Source organism: Solanum lycopersicum, chromosome 12 (genome assembly GCF_036512215.1).
Source record: "Solanum lycopersicum chromosome 12, SLM_r2.1".
Lineage (NCBI taxonomy): Eukaryota > Viridiplantae > Streptophyta > Magnoliopsida > Solanales > Solanaceae > Solanum > Solanum lycopersicum.
This window is the reverse complement of record NC_090811.1, coordinates 54,343,094-54,362,987: the sequence shown is the minus strand read 5'-3', so window position 1 is coordinate 54,362,987 and position 19,894 is coordinate 54,343,094. Positions and strand designations below refer to the sequence as shown.

The window sequence follows — 19,894 nt, the reverse complement described above, 5'->3', positions numbered from 1 at the left end:
TGAGAAATTCATCAAGCTCATTCAACCCATATAACCTCTATTCTGCAGGCTCATTCCAATCCATTTTCAACTTCTTCGTTGCCCACATGGCCTTATGCTCTTATTCAACCGGTAAGTGACAAACCTTCCCATATACAAGTTGGTATGGGACATACATATGGGAGTCTTTTATGCTGTCCGGTAGGTCCAAAGGGCATCATCAAGCATCCTTGACCAATCCATTCTACTAGCATTCATCGTTTTAGCCATAATCTTCTTAATCTCCCTGTTTGACACCTCAACTTGCCCACTAGTTTGAGGATGGTAAGGAGTGCCCACATTATGGCGAACCCTATATTTTTTCAATAATCCCTTAAACAACATGTTGCAAAAGTGGGATCTCCCATCACTGATAATAGCCCTTGGGGTGCCAAATATAGAAAATATGTTCTTTTTCAAGAACGTGGTGACACTCTTCCCTTCATTATTCACAAGTGCAATAGCTTCTACCCATTTTGACACCGACTGCCACAAGAATGTACTTCATCCCGTGAGAACTTACAAAAGGGTCCATAAAGTCAAGGCCCCACACATCAAACAATTCAATCACCAAAATGGGATTTAAAGGGAGATTTTTCTTTCTCAAAATGCCACCATCTCTTTGGCATCTATCACATGCCTTGGCGAACTCATGAGAATCTTGGTGGATGCTTGTCCAAAAGTAGCCACATTACAAGATCTTGTGAGCAGTTCGGTTACCACTATGATGCCCACCTACAGGCGAAGAATGACTTGCCTCACAAACACTCAACATCTCAACTTTCGGCACACAACGTCGAACAAGCCCATCGTCACAACTCCTATATAAGTATGGATCATCCCAAAAGAAAAAATTTCACATCATGCTAGAACTTTTTCCTTTGATGAAAGGACAATTTCGGTTGGACGATATCACTATCCAGATAATTTGCAAAATATGAAAACCATAGAATCAAGTCTTGGGAGGTAGCCAATACATGCTCTTCAGGGAAAGTATCATCAATTTCAGCCTTTTCACCTAACTCCCTTATTGCTTCATCTTTTTATCGGGACAAGTGATGACCAACTTAATTTTCGGTCCCTTTTCTATCTTTCACCTCAATGTCAAATCTTTCAATAGTAATACCCAAAAAATCAACCTTGATTTTGCATCCTTCTTTTCCATCAAATATCTTAAATAAGAAGGATCATGATGTTGTTATTTTGGGCTTCATTAAGGGCTTTACTAGCTTAGTAAATGGGATGAAGGATTTTCCACTTATTTGTCCCAATACCACACAAAGAGCAACCCTACTCGCATCACACATCACCTCAAAAGGCTTGCTCCGATCCGGAGAAATTATGATAGGTGCAGACACCAACTTTTCCTTCAACTCACCAAATTCCTTCAGACAAGATTCATCAAAATGAAAGTTACACTCTTTCTCAAGCAACTTGCTTAAAGGATGTGCAATCTTTGAAAAATCCTTGATGAACCTTCTATAAAAGCTCACATTCCTAAGAAAACTTCTCACACCTTTTACAGATAGGTGGAGGAAGTCGCTCTATCACCTCAACTTTAGCTCGATCAACCGCTATGCGTTTCTTTGAAATGCGATTACCCAATACAATAACTTTTTTCACCTTCAAGTGACATCTTTCCCAATTTAGAACAAGGTTGCAATCTTTACACCTCTTAAGAACCCCGAACAAATAACTCGAACACCGCTCAAAAGAGTCACCAACCACTAAAAATCATCCATAAACACCTCAATAATGTCCTCCACCATATGAGAGAATATTGACATTATACATCTCTAAAATGTGGCTGGTTCATTACATAACCCAAACGACATTCTCTTGAATGCGAAGGTCCCATAAAAGGACAAGTAAAGGTGGTTTTCTCTTGATCTTCCAGTGCAATAGAAATCTGATTATAACCCAAATAGCCATCAAGAAAACAGTACCACCCCTTTCCTGCAAGTCTATCCAACATTTGATCCATGAAGGACATAGGGAAATGGTCCTTCTTGGTCCATGCATTTAATTTCTGGTAATCCATACATAACCTCCATCCAGTCACCGACCTTATAGGAACAAGGCAATTTTTCTCATTGGGAACCACAATCATCCCCCCTTTCTTAGGTACACACTAAACAGGGCATACCCAACTACTATCGGCAATTGGATATATCACTCCAACATCCAGCCACTTAATGACTTCCTTCTTCACCACCTCTTGCATAGGTGGATTTAAACATTTTTGGTGCTCAAGTTTCTATTCATGTTGCGTAGTGTACGCTCTAATTCGTGATCGTAGAGAAACAAGGGTTTTCTTCCTCCCCGTGTATTTGGCATACAAGGAGGGTGGTTCGGCACGAATCAAAAACAATAAAACAAAGTAAAATCAAGAAAATATCAACTAAACTATATTAATAAGTTTAAGTTAATCTAAAAGTTACTTTCCCCGGCAGCGGCGCCAAAATTTATTACGCTCAAACTTACTTCTCAAATAAGAAGTAAAGCGGTCGTGTCAAGTCAATAACCCAACTAGTGAGGTCGGGATCGTTCCCACGAGGAAAATAGTTTAGACTTAACTTCAATCTATTATTACTATTGTTCAGTCAATTACTTCCCTGGAAAGCATAAAATGATAAAAAAGGGGGTTTCTATTCCTAAATAAATGAAAATAACTAGCGAAATAAAAGGAGACAACTAACAGCTTCAAATGTTGGAGTTTAATCAATTAATAAAAGTAACTAGGGTTTAAGTGTTCCCACAGATTCATAACTTAATAAGTCTAACTATAACAATTCTTTCATAGTATCTTGCATGCAAAGTGATAAGTTATGTATTTCTAAATCTTTGGTCCGGCATCTAGAAAATTTCACTCCGCACCTTGGTTCGGCTACGTGTGTTGCTATCCTAACCCTTATGTTTACCTCATATTAAGCATCGTATTTGATATTTGACTAAGTTATTACCTCGTACCAATCAATATTAGCCTATTAGATAGTAGACACTAAATCTATGTTGATAATTCTTTTCCTATTATCTACCTTCTTGGTCCGGCAAGTAGCATTAAGGCAAGTTTTAACGTTGGCTATCCGTTAAAAAGACTTCTAAACGAAAGAATTATCAATACATGCAAGACACTATTCTAGAACTGTTATTTTAGTTAGGTTTTACCTCATTATTAGCCTATGGTTCCCACAACCCTAGTTATGCTGTTTAGTTACCCATAGTCATAATTACAATATTCAAATATGTGATATAAGAATTCATGCACTTACTTTGATGAGAAAGAGTAAAATTCGAAAGTTCACTTGATTAATCAACAAAAATCACCAACAATCAATTCAAAGAATCTCAAAATAATCAAGAATCTAACAATAATCAAGGGCCTAACCAAATAATGTAGAGTGTAACCTAATATTCCCGAGTCTAACTAATAATCGTCCGTCTAACCTAAAAAACGAGGTTTTTTGAACTATTTATAGAAAATTAAAACCTAATTAAACAAGGACTCTATTTGCTGGAAATCTGTCAAAACGCGGCTAGGTCGATGGACCTCGCTACGTATCGTCGTGGTCACGACAGGGCCGTCATGGATTCCGTTTCAAAACACTAGAGCTCTTGGAATATGGGTACTGGGACTACTTCTCTGATCTTCATGACGAACCTGCAGGACAGACCGTCATGGATACGACGGTCCGTCACGCTTTCCGTAACCCCACACCTGGTCAGACATCCTCATCTTCCTTCAGCAGCTGCACTACGCTGCCACCTACGGACCGTCACGAGCATGACGGACCGTCACAAGCTCCGTAAGTGGTCTCTTCTGCATTTCTTTGCTCAAAAATCTCCTCATTCATCTTTGGATAGATTTTCTGCAAATACGGAGACACTTATATAAAAATTAGCACAAAAAGGCTTTTGGACACACTAAACTTAAGGAAAAAGTATTAATAATACTGTGAAACCACGGTATATCAACACCCTCAACTTAAATTCATTGTATGTCTTCAAGCGATGCACTATGACTCAATACAAAATCTTTGTACAATAGTATCCATGTTTTATCCTTTGCTATCATTTGGCTATCAATCTCGATTAATCTCATCATATTTATGCATCCTATCACTATTAGGCTTGAATTATGTGGAATCAGACCATGACACAGACTCACCATGCACTAACACCTATCCTCTTCAATTTCTCACCGACGGGCTAATATTTCAGGAGCTGCTCCCATTGCGACAAGATCAGGAATTCTTTTATCTAGCCTGGAGCCAAGCTTGTGTAGCCGGTCTTTTGCAAGCCTACTGCAACTAGTGTCCTCACTTCGAAACAAAATCCTCATTTTTCACACAATGATTTAAGTTTGAGTACAAGGATTACTTTTCAACACTCACTCTTAGAACAAATTCACACTCATTCATAACTATTGCCATAAGCTTGACCTTATTTTCACTGCTTTAAGTTTGCTATACAACCCTTAGGATCACAATAGGACTTTCTTAGCTTGTAACATAGGCTCAGAGTAAGGTAATGTATATTTAGGTATACTTTAGTAATTTTTTTCCCTCCTTGACATATTGGCTAAACATACCATTTTCAATCATTTTATTTTGCCCAGTTTTTCATATTCTTTCACCTTTCTATTTTCCCTTTTTTCTTCATTTGTGTAAGTGACTCTCTTTTTTTCTTGCTTGTATTTCTTGTAATAATTTTTTTTACTTTTCTTTCAACTAATTCTTGAGTCACTTTACTTTTGTTCTTTCTCTCTCTTTGTTCTTTCAACCCCACTTTCCAGAGCATTCCTCATAATAGCCACCCTTAACTCATGGCTTTGCCATGAGTCAAAGTACACAATATCCAAAGTTGGGTCAGGGCCATCAAAAGGTTGTTTACTACATTAGCCAGCCTCTACATATGCTTTTGGCATAAGCTGAGGTGCACATGTCCAAGGAGGGACCAGGGCCAACACATTATTCCCAAAAAAGATCAGTTGGGGTGAAAAAGAAAGGTCTAATTTATGCTCAAATCATTTCGATCAAAGAAGGATAAATTTCATTTGGTTTTCTTTTATTTAGGCTAAAAATGGGCTATATTGAATAAGGGCCTATGATCCTTTCCTAATTGCCTATTACAACTTACTTTTAGCAGGACTAACCAGGCAAGTTCTAGCTTAGTACAAATACTGGACTATTCAAATCTTCCTCGCACTCACTTGACATCTCATCACTCTACCAGGTTATTAAACACCTAGTTCTAATTTTAGACTTAGGGTCATGCAGTGGTGTACCTCTTTGTCATGCTTAAAGCCACACATTTATCAATTACTATGCCTAGTCATGCATCATTTTCCATTTTATCAGGATATCATTTTAGCCATCATGCTCCAAAATTAAACTTGTACACAAGATATAGACATGCCGGTTCACTAGAAAAAGTAATCAGTCTCTTGGGGAAAAAGAACACAGGCAAGAAAACCCCAAAAGAGGATTGTGAATTGGGCTACTCAGACTTCACCCTAGCACTCACTTTCCATTTGTCCCACCCCCAACAAAAATACATGCAATTGTCCCCAATGCATAAAAAAATTTGAAATACAAGAGTGGTAGGTGAAGCAAACCTGGGGCTCAAAGCGCCAACAATCAGCACGGACCGTTGTGATTATGACGGTCCGTCGTCGATGTCTGTCGTGGGACACTTAAAAAAAATGGATACCCTTAAGAGAGGGGTCTCTGACCGTCATGACGGTTATGCAGGACAGACCGTCGAGAGTATGACGGTCCGTCGTAGATGTCCGTTGGAGGACACTTGTAAAATGTGAGAGACCCTTAGGAGTAGGGTCTCTGACAACTAGAACGATTGTGCAGGACAGACCGTCGAGAGAACGACGGTCCGTCGCATGTGTCCGTTGGTTATTGTTGCAGAGTGATTTTCTGCAGAATTTCCTGGTGATGTGCCTGCAAATTTAAAACCCGTTAGTAGAAAATGCTACCATTACTAGAAAGAAAGAAAAAAAACTAAAAGTATTCGGTTACCTCCCAACAAGCGCCTGATTTAACGTCGCGACACGACTGATAACACTTGATTACTTTGCCTTCATCAAGATGGTATGCCTCTATCACTTGATTCACCGATGCAGTATGCCCAAAATAAAGTTTTATTCATTCTCTATTCACCTTAAACCGCACTCCCTCCTTGGTTTTTAACTCAACTGCTCCATGAGGGAATACTTGGGTAATTAAGGGCCAGTCCCTTTGGACTTGAGCTTGCCCGGAAGACAAGGCAACCCAAAACTGTCTAAAAGAACCAAATCCCCAACCATAAACTCATGTTTTTCACTTTTGTTCATTCTCCTTTTTCATCTTTTCTTTGTGGGATATGACGGATATCGATTGGAGCTCACCACTCTGCCTCATAGTCCTACAAATGTTGAAGGTCGCTTCTTTATTGTTCAATCGAAATTTCATCTGCCCCTTTTCCATATCAACTAAGGCTCTACATGTAGCAAGGAATGACCTCCCAAGAATAACAGGCACTTCAAAATTGACTTCACAATCAAGAATAACAAAATCTGCCGGAAATATGAATGACTCCACTTTTACTAGCACATCATGGAGTATCCCTATAGGCCTTTTCACTTTTCGATCAACCATCAGTAGCCGCATCGCAGTGGGTTTTGGGTTACCCAAACCCAACTTCTTGTAAATCGAGAGGGGCATGAAATTTATGCTTGCCCCCAGATCACATATTGCTTTCACAAAATGTAATGACCCGATTGGACAAGGAATAGTGAACCGCACCCCGGATCTTCTTTCTTTTGTACGAGAGATCTTGTAGCAACAACATTACAATGGTGCATTCTATCTCTTGGAATATGGGTACTGGGACTACTTCTCTGATCTTCATGACGAACCTGCAGGACGGACCATCATGGATACGACGGTCCATCACGCTTTCCGTAACCCCACACTTGGTCAGACTTCCCCATCTTCCTTCAGCAGCTGCACTACGCTGCCACCTACGGACCGTCATGAGCATGACAGACCGTCACAAGCTCCGTAGGTGGTCTTTTCTGCATTTCTTCGCTCAAAAACCTGCGCATTCATCTTTGGACAGATTTCCTGCTAATAAGGAGAAACTTATATAAAAATTAGCACAAAAAGGCTTTTGGACACACTAAACTTAAGGAAAAATTATTAATAATACCGTGAAACCACGGAATATCAGTAGGGGAGGTAAGAAAAGTAGCCCGTTAGAGTCAATAATATTATCATATCCCCTATAATACTTTTCAGGGCGTTGAGCGGAAGGTTGCCTCCATATTTCACCTCCCTCACGATTTTTAGGTAATAATTGATCATGAGCATCAACCGGTGGTGGAAGTTCCGAGTTGTGATCGTCATCGAGAATACCCAAATTTTGGTTCATTCTGCGCAGTGTACACTCTAGTTTGGGGTCAGGTGAGAGTATGGGTTATCCTATACCCCGCCTACTTGGCATACACGAAAGTTAGATATGCAAGACACAAAAAGAAAAAGAAAAAGTAAAATTAGGAAAATGTTGACTAAGCTTTGGTAATAAGCTTAAAGTTATTCTAAAAGCCACTTTCCCTTGCAAAGGCGCCAAAATTTGATATTCTCAAATTTACTTTTAAAAAAGAAGTACATGCGGTCGTATCAAGTAAAGAACCCAACTATGAGGTTGGGGTCGATCCCACGAGGAAAATTATTTAGACTTAACTTTAACCTATTATTAATTCTATTTAGTGAAGTCCTTTCCGAAAACAAGTAACAAACAGGGGTTTTTTAAGCAATAAATGTAATTAGCTATTTCTAAATAAACAAGTGAAAGGTTTAAAGATTTGATATTTATCAAGTAATGAAAGTAACTAGGGCTTAGGTGTTCTCCACAGGTTCATAACGCGGTAATTCTAGCTATAACAATCCTTTCCTAGTATCTTGCAAGCAAATTGGTGAGTTATGTATCCCTAATTACTTGGTCCGACAACTAGGAAATTTCAATCTTCAGCTTGGTCTGGCTACGTGCATATACTTTAATAAACCTTACCTTTACCTCATATTAAGCATCATAATTGATGTTTACCTTAGTTGTTACTTTGCACCAATCAAAACTAGCTTAGTAGATAGTGCATACTAAATCTATGTTGATAATTCTTTTCTTATTATCTACCTCCTTGGTCCGGCAAGTAGCAACACGACGAAATCTAACGCGTTCCCTCATTAAAAAGACTTCTAAACGAAAGAAGTATGAATACATGCAAGACACTATTCTAGGATTATTATTTTTACTAGTTTTTACCTTGTTAAATACCCATGGTTCCCACAACCCTAGCTATGGATTTAGTTACCTGTGTTAATAATCACATAAGTCATATTAGTTTGATAATAATTCATGCACTTATTTTGATGAGATTGAAGAAAACCCAGAAAATTACTTGAATTAATCAATGAGGTTGCAATAAACGATTTATGAAAAGTAGAATAATTTCCCAAAATCACAAGTTCACAACTAGAACAATAAAATCTGAAAAATACCCAAGAGCCTAACCTCAAAACGAGGATTTTACAAGTATTTATAATAATAGTTCTAACAAAAGAGGAAAATCTATTTAAGGAAAATCTCCTTAAAAACCGCGTCTGAGTCGATGACCTAGATGACGGACCGTCGAGGCCACGACGGACCATTGTGGTCCTCCGTCGTTCCATACTTAGGTTTTTTTTCAAGATTGGTACTGGGCTACTTTCTGTTGACGGTGATGTATGTGTAGGACGTCCATCATAGAGATGACGATCCGTCGAGAGCCTCCGTAGACCCACACTTTGTTAGAATTCCCCAATCTTCTTTCAGCATTTTTTCCTTTATATGACGGTGGCAACCTACGGACCATCGAGGGGTCGACGGACTGTCGATGGCTCCGTAGGTAATCACTTCTTCAGCATAATTCTTCCACGTTTTAATTCTGGACAAATTTCTTGCAAACAAAGAGAAAAATACATTAAAACTAATACAAAAAGGCTTTAACACACACGAAACTTAAGGATAAAGCATTGAAAGTACCGTGAAACCTCGGTACATCAGTACCTCAGACTTAACTTCCCCTTCCTGCCAAACCTCATCACCCCCTTCATAGGTGATATCTTCAAATAAACCTGGTCACCAGCATTAAACTCTAAAGGCCGTTTTCTATTGTCTGCATAAGAATTTTGGCGACTGTAAGCAGTAACCAACCTGCCCCTGATCAGCCTGACCTTCCCTAATGCCTCATGAATGATATCTGGACCCAAAATGGATGACTCTCCAACCTCGAACCACCCGATTGGAGACCTACACCTCCTACCATACAGTGCCTCAAAGGGTGCCATCTCAATGCTGGAATGATAGCTCTTATTATATTAGAACTATATCAAAGGCATATGGTCGTCCCAACTACCTCTGAAGTCAATCACACACGCCCTCAACATATCCTCAATGTGGGGTGTACTTCCCATGCTCAACCAACTCAAAGCATCAGCAACAATATTTGCGTTACCTGGATGGTAGTGGACATTCATGTCATAGTCCTTCAATACTCCAACCATCTCTACTAACGTAGGTTCAACTCGCTATGCGTGAACACGTATTGGAGACTCTTGTGGTCTGTGAACACATACACATGCACTCCACACAAGTAGTGCCTCCACAGTTTCAGTGCAAACACCACAACTTCCAACTCCAGGTCATGAGTGGAATAATTCTTCTCATGAACCTTGAGCTGTCTGGACGCATAAGCTATCACCTTACCACCCTGCATAAGAACACAACCCAAACCAACCGTAGATGCATCATAATAAATAGTGTAATTCTCAACACACTTAGGCAAAGTAAGCACTGGGGCTGAAGTGAGTCTTTCCTTGAGCTCCTGGAAACTCTTCTCACAAGTCTCTGTCCATTCGAACTTGGCTTTCTTCTTAGTCAAAGCTGCCAGTGGGGCAACAATGGAAGAAAAACCCTCCACGAACCTGCGTTAGTAACTAACTAATCCTAGAAAGCTACGGATATCGGTGGGAGTAAGAGGTTTTGGCTAGTTCTTAACAATCTCAGTATTCCTGGGGTCCACCTCCACACCCTGATTGACACAACATGACCCAGGTTTGTCATTGATCTAAGCCAGAATTAACACTTGCTGAATTTGACATACAACTGTGTTGTCTAAGTACATGCAAGGTTAGTTTCAAATGTTGTTCATGATCTTCCTTGGTGTCATCAATGAATACTATGACAAAAGAATAAAGGTATTCACGGAAGACTCGGTTCATGAGGTCCATAAATGCAGCTGGTGTATTAGTGAGACCAAATGACATGACTAAGAACTCATAATGACCATAACGGGTATGAAAGGCCATCTTTGGGATATCTCCATCCCTAACCCTAAGCTGATGATACCAGGAATGAAGATCAATCTTCGAGAAAAAGCTAGACCCTTGGAGATGATCGAATGAGTCATCTATTCGGGGAAGTGGATACCTGTTCTTTATAATGACTTTGTTGAGCTGCTGATAATTGATACACATCCTAATGGTTCCAACCTTCTTTTTCACAAACAACATTGGAGCGCCCCAAAGGCATATGCTCGGCTTGATGAAGCCCTTATCAGTGAGATCTTTTAACTACAACTTCAACTCTCTGAGTTCAGCTAGGGCCATTATGTAGGGAGGAATCAAATTTGGTTTAGTATCGGGCTCTAGGTTGACGTTAAAATCAGTCTCTCGAGGGAAAGGAACACTAGGAAAATCATCAGGGAAACATCTTGGAACTCATTCACTACAGGCACAGAGTATTTGGAAGGAATGTCATGATCTAGATCATTGACACTCATAAGATGGCATAACAATCCCTTGGACATCATTTTATTAGCTTTTAGGTTCGAAATAAAGGGACTTGAATGACTCGAATTGTATCCCTCCCAGACCAGTTTTACTTCATTAGGGAAACTGAATCTCACAGCCCTATTACGACAATCCATGAAGGCATAACATTTATAGAGTCATTACATATCAAATATAATAGTAGTCATTCATGGGTAACTCAACAAGGTATGTACACATAGTCTTTCCACATACTACTATTTGGCAGTCTTCACGAACCCTATCAATTCTTACATTTTATCCTAAGGGAGTACTAACTAAGACGGGATCATGCAAAACCTCAGGTAGTATTTCAAAAGTAAGATCAAGAAAGGTAGTCATAAACGAAAGCTTAGACCCTGGATCAAGTAAAGCATAAACAGAGGTAAACACATAAGTCACCCAAATCAGCAACCAACATGATGACTCAAACATATTAACCTCATACTAGAGCATAAAAACCATACACAGTCAAACACATGAAATACTGTTTAATGCTACGCACCCGATATATCACTAGAAGTGCCTTCCCCTGTACCTCTAGATTTGAGTGCAAAGAATCGTTGTCTCCTTGGAGTCTGTTCACTTGGACCATTCGGCTAAACTTTCTTCTTCTCTTTTTCCCAACCTCTCATATACGGACAATCCTTCATCATGTGACCCAGTTTTCCACAACTGTAACAAGCGTTAGGGCCCCTCATACACTCTCTTTAATGATGTTATCCACACTTCCTACAAGGTGGCCTCCCCTGAAGTGTATCCACTTCACTGTTCCTGTTAACTCTGGGCTCGGAATCCCTATCATAGAGACCCTTGGATGAACTTGATTCCCCTTTGTGGGTGAGTCCGTTCTTAAACCTGGGCTTATCCCCCCTGATTTTAGTACTACTCTTCCTTCAAAAAATCTTCTCAGCTTGCCTTGACCTGTTCCTTGACCTAGTATGCTTCCTCTTTCTATTTTCCTCCACTTTTTGGAAACGGACCATAAGCCTAGAAAAATCCATGCTTGCATGCAACATAGCTTCCCTACAATCCTCCTCGATATACTCAACAATCTTAGATCAAGTGTAAATGAGAGGTTTCGTCCTCGTGAAGTCCCTTAACCTGCTAGCTATGGTGGTGGCAGGTGGGTTCTTCCTGGGAACACCTTGTTGCTCTGCCTGGGCTGTCATAGTCTGAGCTTGTAAGGTGATGGCTTGGGCCATCTGTACCAGGGTTGTCCTCACTTCTCCATCTATCAACTCAGCTGGGTTAACATGCAGCTCCATTCCAGCAGCTGAGGCTTGGGGAGGAACTTGGTTGCCCCCAGAAGCTGCTTCTCATCTTCTCTGACCAGCGTTCCTCGTTGTGTTAATTTTATGAAAAAGTAGAATTGATGTTAGATACGCTCATAACACCAAGGAATCAGATATTAGAGAAAGCACGATAATATTAGAAGAAGGGAAATTTTCCTACGCATTATGCAGTGTCTAATTCATGATAGTGGTGCACTTCACTATCATGAGTTAGAAACTACTCTATGTTGTTGATGTGAACTTATTACCCTCAGAATTTAACCTAAGGGTATGATACCAACTTTGTCACGACCGGAGTCTAGTCCCCATACAAGACCAGCGTCGTTAACCTCTCAGAGGTCGCAGACAATCCTACACACGTCATTGTTACTTCACCTAGGTTAATTTTTAGCTGAAAATTTGACCTTTTAGTTTAATTAGAATTTATAGTGAGAAACATTGAGTTCGTATAAGACTATCTACATAAACTCATAAGCGTTCACAACAACCATCTAATACCAAGATAATCAAATGAAAGACATAGTCAATATCTGTATAAAATATAGAGTTGCCAAAATGGTACCAATACAATATCTGAAAGTAACTTAGAAAGAAACATTAGTGGAACATATTCAACTAGCTAATGTCAACGTCTAATGCTAGAATAAAATAGTAAGCATCCTCTAAAGGATGAGGTCCTATAAAATCCATATGAAAGATCCACGTCCGGATAACTTCAGCATCGATTTGTAAGTTTTAGCGTCCAGCTGCACTTGCACCTAGAAGTAGAGAGTTGTATGAGATTAGTACACACTTGTAATAAATATGGGTATATGCAAGCACACACCAAGGACATGCAAGATTAAGAAGAGTTCTTCTTAACGATATGAATTATGGAAAGTCAACATAGTGGACTTGATAAAATCTGATTAGGAGATTCATGCTATGAGAGTAACATGCATCATCATACATAACATATTGCACACAACACATAACATATTGCTTATTAGCACATAACATATTTCATATTATTCGTCCATATGCCATGAGACCTTGGAATCATGGACTTGACATTAGGACTTCCCAAAATGATGGCTCAACATATGGGACCTCAACTAGGGAGCCTTCTTTAGCAAAAACAGAGTCTGCTTCAATCGTTCATGTGTACTTCATTTTCATTCGTTCGTAAGCTAGTGTAAACACCACCCATACCTAGGATGTAGTTTAAGACTTTCATTGGGTTCGTTGTACAATGACCAAGAATGACCTAGTGTCTTTACTTAAGTCTAGATCACCTCTTGATTATTCTATCCTAACACCTTTGGTATCGTTCAATTTACTATGTGCAATACTTGAGGCTGACCTCATTCCTTCTTTGGGAACTTTAACATTAACCGACATAGATGATGTGGGCATCATGAAATCAAGTGTTTAAACCCACACTGAGAAGAGGTGAATCACCGGCCAAAGTGAACCAAAACATGCTAGCGTATATAGGGAATCGAACCCTGTTAGAACCCTCTTTTGACAGTATAGGTGCAAAGACTAGGATATATAAAGAGACTCTACCCGTCCGTACACACAGTCTTATCTCATGAGAATTACACGAACCTCTGCCTTCCCGAAAGAAGGAATCACAACTAATAGTTAGCCTATCGGTTTCTCTAAATAAAGTTCCATTACATTCATCTCATACATCATAGAAACTGGCTTCTAGCAAGAGGGAATCATACCTAATTAGATGATTTCTCATCTCATCATTAGTATTAAGTATGCATTAATTTCAATACTTTCATTAGAATGTTCATAGATACTGGTCTTCTTCATTAACATTACACTCTCATAGGTGAGTACGTCTTGGTAACATTTACTTAGGCTCATTTGAGATTTCGCTCACCTTTCGCATTAGCCTCTTATAATGTTGTCATTACATTCTTTAACTTTAGCACGTTTACTCTTCATAATTACTCACCACTTTCCTTGAATGTTCATTTCATCGTATGCCAATGCACTTGGCCTTTTAGTGTGTGTCACACTCTTACTTAACCCCTCTGGGGTTTCATTATCTTATCACATTAAATCTTATGAGTCCACACATACAATTCATGAGGCTTCATTCATAGTTTGTCTAAGTGATTCATATTTACCCAAGATTATATGGTACAAGATTTATGCATCTTGTAGATATGCCACGATATTGATTTCGATCTTTAGAGGAAACATTCATTAAATATTTGTTTACGAATGACTTATGTGTCAATATGGAATTTGGAAAGGGAACCCCATTTCGAATCCCTTGAGTAACACTTAATTTTGTAGTAAACTTGATAATTGCATTTTTCAGATTTGGGGGAACCTAGTTCGATCCCCATCACTCCCATAATATTTTCCTTTCTTTTCCTCCTCTCTTTTTCATTAAAGGCAAAGAGATTGTGGGATCAATCCCTCACAAGCTCATTCTTTTTCTTTAAATTTATATCTTAACTTTCTCACCTATTCAAAGGTTGTGTGTTCAATCCCCATTGACCTCATTTTATTTTTCTCCTTTATTTTTTTCTCCTAACTCTCTCATCTATTCAAGAGGTTGTGAGTTCAATCCTCAGTCTCCACATTTATTGTTCCTTTTATTTTTCTCATAAAATGTTTATGTAGTTTACATTTGGTGAGGTCTTGGGTTCAATTCCCAATGACCTCACAATTTTTATTTTTTTTAAACATAGCTACTTTTTCAATTCTTGGCCAATGCCACCAGTTTCCAGCAAGCTGGAAATTTGGTCTCTTCCAATCCATTTTCTCTGATTTTTGTGTTGATTTTTGTAGTATTTTGAGTGAAATTCAGTCAACCACCATAACCTTATATGAACATCACGTTTTTAACAATTTTATACACGCGAAACATAACATTTTAACATACAAATTTCAGGCAGAAAATATAGTAAATTTTCAGCACACACATGCTCAAAACAATCAACTTATTAAACTTTTCCGGAATATATTTTTCATCCCTTACATGATTTCCGAATACACATTCAACACATAATCACAAGAAGTCCTAAAATTATCTACAGAAGACATACCAACACATGCTTTGGATCTTTCAAAGGATCTAATGACAGGGGCATGCAACGGGGACAACCTTAGTTTTTCAATTGCGATTTAACTGAACCTTAAGAGTCTCTTGGGAAAGGGACCAAGAGAGAAAAAAACCCATACCTGAAGTTGTTCAAAAGTGATTTAACGTGCTGCCTATTTTCCTACTAAGCCAATACATCACCACCGAAACCACAAGCAAAATCCGTCGAGAAATTGATTTTTACTTTTCATTTGAAGCTTGTTTTGCCTTTGAGTTTTTAGCTTTCAAGTTCTTGATGAACTTTTGCATTTACGTTCCGCTCTTGTTCTTTTGGGGTATGGCAGATCGTGAAGTGAGAGAGAAGTGGTGAGAAACGTGTGGGTGTGTTGGCTTAGAATTAGGAGATTAGGGAGAGACTTAGTCAAATTACGATTTATTTAAATTATTTTAATTGATAAATACAAATCTTATTTTTTTCCTTTTTCTTAAATCAACAATTGAATATTAATTAATTAAATTAATCCACTATGTAAAATAAATCAAATTAAATCATTGCTCTCACCAAGGCTCAAACCCGGGCGGAACAAGATTTCGCTCAAAGGGTCAATTTCGGCCCTTTCTACACAAATTTCCCCTCCACCATATTATTAATTAATTAATTATTTATTTATTTAGGGTAATTACAATTCTACCCTTAGCCTAGAAAAAGACCATTTTACCCCTCGACCCTCCAAACTTAAGATTAACCCTTTTTAAGTCCGGTTAAGACTCATCGGGTAGATCTTCATATTCGGGTGCCCTACATTGCTGGACCCAACCTTTCGTAGCTCAACTAACTCACCAAGTTGGTTGGCTTGGCTGTTGCAAGGGTTTAGAGGCCTGGTTCTACGCGCATCAATCCATGTGAACCTGGTCTATTCGTAGGCGTTCTAGATACATTAAGCATTACTTAGCATAGCCATATTAGAGTTGTTGCATTTACCCTCTACTCTCCAATTATAGAGAGTTGAATAGTAGTTCTCCATATTTGGAGAATTACTATTTTTACTCTCTATTTCACTTTTTGAACATTCTATTATTATTTCTACTTTTTGTAATTAACGTATTATTTTCATATAAGGCTATTAATTATCTATAATATTTGAAATTTTTTTAAAAATGTAACATAACATTTTCTAAAACTATTTTATTTTATACAAACTACTTTCATCCCGAACAATAATATTTTTATTTTTTTTTAATTTTCGTCACTTTGTGATACAATTTGATACTATTATTAATTTTCACTATGAGGAATGCACAAAATTCAAATGATAAGATTAAAAATTTAATTCAAAAATATTAAATAACATAATAATATAAATACAATATAACAATACAATACAATACATAACATAATAATTTAATAAATCACAACAATGATTTAGTAATCCAAGTAGACGTTTCTAAATTTAATGATATTCGAAAAAGGAATTAGTGTATGATTTAAAAAAAATGTGATTGTGATTACGTTTGTCCTTGCCGATTTTTTTCAATTATTAGTAGATTTTCTTTAGAAAAATATAGAATAAAATATAATTTAATAATAAATAAAAAAATTAAAAATTTATAAAAATAATTATATAATATTAATGAGAGAGAGAAGATTTCTTTTTAGAGAGTAAAATAGAGAATTGGGTTGAAGTTGATTGTCTGAAAAAATAGAGAACTCTATATTTGTAAACTAAAATAGAGTGTAGGATTGGAAATGCCCTTAATTAGCCTTTTTGTTTAAAAAAAATAATCTTAAATTTTATTTTCTAAAAAGTCCAATAGAAATACGTAAATCAATATCAATTCAAGTTTTAGCCATTTTTTTCCCGTGATTGATAATATGATTAAAAAATTGAACACCGTTATAATTATAGTTTTCTTGTCTAAATTTATGTATTTTTTTGTTGATTTTTTAGACTTTTATCTAAACACCAAGGACATAATGTTTTTTAAAAAAAAATGAAGAACAAGTGATTTTAGAATACTTATCGGTGTACTCTCACTTATTCATTATGAGTTTTTTTGGGTATAATATTTTTTAAAAAATTTATATCTGATTGATGACAGTTGGATTAACTATTATTGAATAATTAAAGGACTAAAAACAAGTGATTTTGAACATATAATCAATTTTGAACACACGCGCGCGCGCACACACACACACACACACACACACACACACACACACACACATATATATATATATATATATATGTCAATCTTTTGAAAAATAAAAAAGAATATAAATTGAAGTAAAAGAAGTATTCAATTTGTCTAAATTTTTATTTAGTTCGATATTTGATATTCATTGAACACTTCTTAATACAAATATAAAGTGTGTGTGAATTTTGATAGAAAATAGCATACACAACGGAAACATTCCAAAATCATACATCTTGCATGAATATAAACAACAATTATAAAAAGACATAGCATACAAAGTATGCTAAAAATTAACTCAAGATTACCTCTTGAAGCGTGTGCAGATATCTTGAAGAAAATCCAACTCCAGTTCTACAGTCTTCTACAGTGATCCCAATTAAAAATTGAACTCTCTCAATACTTGAGTGGGCAAGTATTGTATAGAAATCCCAATTCTATCTCTTTTTAGGTTAGAATAATCCCTATTTATAGAGATGTCTTCCTAGTCCAAAGAGAATTCTTTTTCTTTCAAAAAAAATAAGAAACACATGTTTCTTTTCTTTTTCGAGAAAAACACATTTCTTTTCTTCCTTTTTTCTAGAAAATAGAACTATGAGTTCTAGTTAAATTGGCATTGGAGGGACCACCTAATTTATTAGTGAGGCTTCTTATTATGGAAATAATTCTCAATAATTAATTTGAATTATTCTTACCATTATAAATTATAAATCATTCCACTAAAATTTTGTAATTGAACTCCTCTATTTATTTCGAAATTCACCATTAAATATTTATGTGATTCCCCATGTTAAGATTATTGATACTAATCAATAAATTAAATTACCGACGAATTTAATTCAATGATTAATTTCCTTTAGAGCAATACTTAACTTATTTCACGTGCCAGATTCATAAATCTACCGGCCGGGTTTACACATGAAAATTTTTAGGCTTCTCATAAAGGGTGCATCATCAATCTCTATACTGAGACATGAATTCCATCAACAAACTAATTATTTCACCAAAATATATTATTATCATTCAATCTACCAGGAATTTTGACCCATCTCAGAATCTTACCATTTAATAAATCAATATGATAATTAAAATATACAGATGATAATCGTTATATCAAAATTAAGAATATAAGTACATTTAACAGTGCAAAGAATATGTTTTTATCAGTCAATCTAAAACAACTAACTCTGCTTGGTCCCGTTCAATACATATCAAATGCACTAGCACGAGAAGTTAGAACTATGTTATTCTAATAATCAAGATAAATTACATTTTATCTCGTGCTACAATCTTTCAAATGGTTTTGTCTAGATTTTTATCTATGATTGTGGACAATAACTTTTAACTTATAAGAACCGATGATTTAATCTTCTGTGTATAAGCTTAAACTCTATACACCAATCATTTACTGTATAAGTTAAGGACACATATATGACAATTGATCTATTTAATATAACACTTTATTGAAACGAATAAATAAATAAGCAATTGTTCAATATTAATACTATATCAAAACGCATGGTTAATAGTATATCCTAACAACATCCCACTTAGACTCATAACCATGCACCTACAACTCTTACACCTATTCTTTCAACATGTCTATTAAAAGACTTTTGCGATAAAGCTTTTGGAAAAGGGTCTGCAAGGTTCTTCTCTAATGCAATCTTCGCCACCATCACATCCCTTCTCTGTACTATGTCGCGGATCAAATGGTATTTTCGCTCAATGTGTTTTTCCTTCTTATGACTTCGTGGTTCCTTTGAATTTGCAACCGCTCCACTATTATCACAAAACATTGTAAGTGGAATTTCTATTGATGAAACAACCGCCAATTTTTACAGAAAGTTTCTGAGCCACACTGCCTCCTTAGCTTCCTCAGAGGCTGCTACATATTCAGCTTCCATAATAGAATCAACATCAGAGGTTTGCTAAATGCTTCTCCCAAAAATGGCTCCACCTCCCAAGGTAAACACATTTCTTGAGGTCGATTTTCTTGAGTCCAAATCAGACTGGAAATTTGAGTCAGTGTATTTTATGGGCACCAACTCATTCGAATGATAGACTAACATGCAATCCCTAGTCCTTTTCAGGTACTTGATTATATGCTTAACTGCAGTCCAATGTTCTCATCTAGGATTAGACTCATATCTGCTAACCATGCCTACGACAAAACAAATATCAGGTCTAGTGCACAACATCACATACATGATACTTCCAACTATTGATGCATAAGGAACTGTCTTCATGCTTTATATTTCCTCATCTGTCTTAGGACATTGATCCTTAGATAAAGAAATTCCATGTCTGAAAGGAAGAAATCCTTTTTTGGATTCATGCATGCAAAACCTGGAAAGAATTGTATCAATATATAGGGTTTGAGATAAACCTAACATCCTTTTCTTGCGATCACGTAGAACCTTGATCCCAAGGAT

At 36.9% G+C, this 19,894-nt stretch overlaps 1 protein-coding gene across 1 annotated transcript; it reads right to left on the bottom strand.

The window, feature by feature from the left end:
- Window positions 1–168: 168 nt before the first annotated feature.
- Window positions 169–12,187, bottom strand: LOC138340435 (uncharacterized). The gene is made up of 6 exons (XM_069292161.1): window positions 12,024–12,187; window positions 9,888–10,034; window positions 9,186–9,405; window positions 1,570–1,641; window positions 1,293–1,403; window positions 169–504 (listed from the first exon to the last, which is right to left on the bottom strand). The coding sequence occupies exons 1-6, from the start codon at window positions 12,185–12,187 to the stop codon at window positions 169–171; spliced, it is 1,050 nt and encodes a 349-aa protein (XP_069148262.1).
- Between the last annotated feature and the right edge of the window lie 7,707 nt (window positions 12,188–19,894).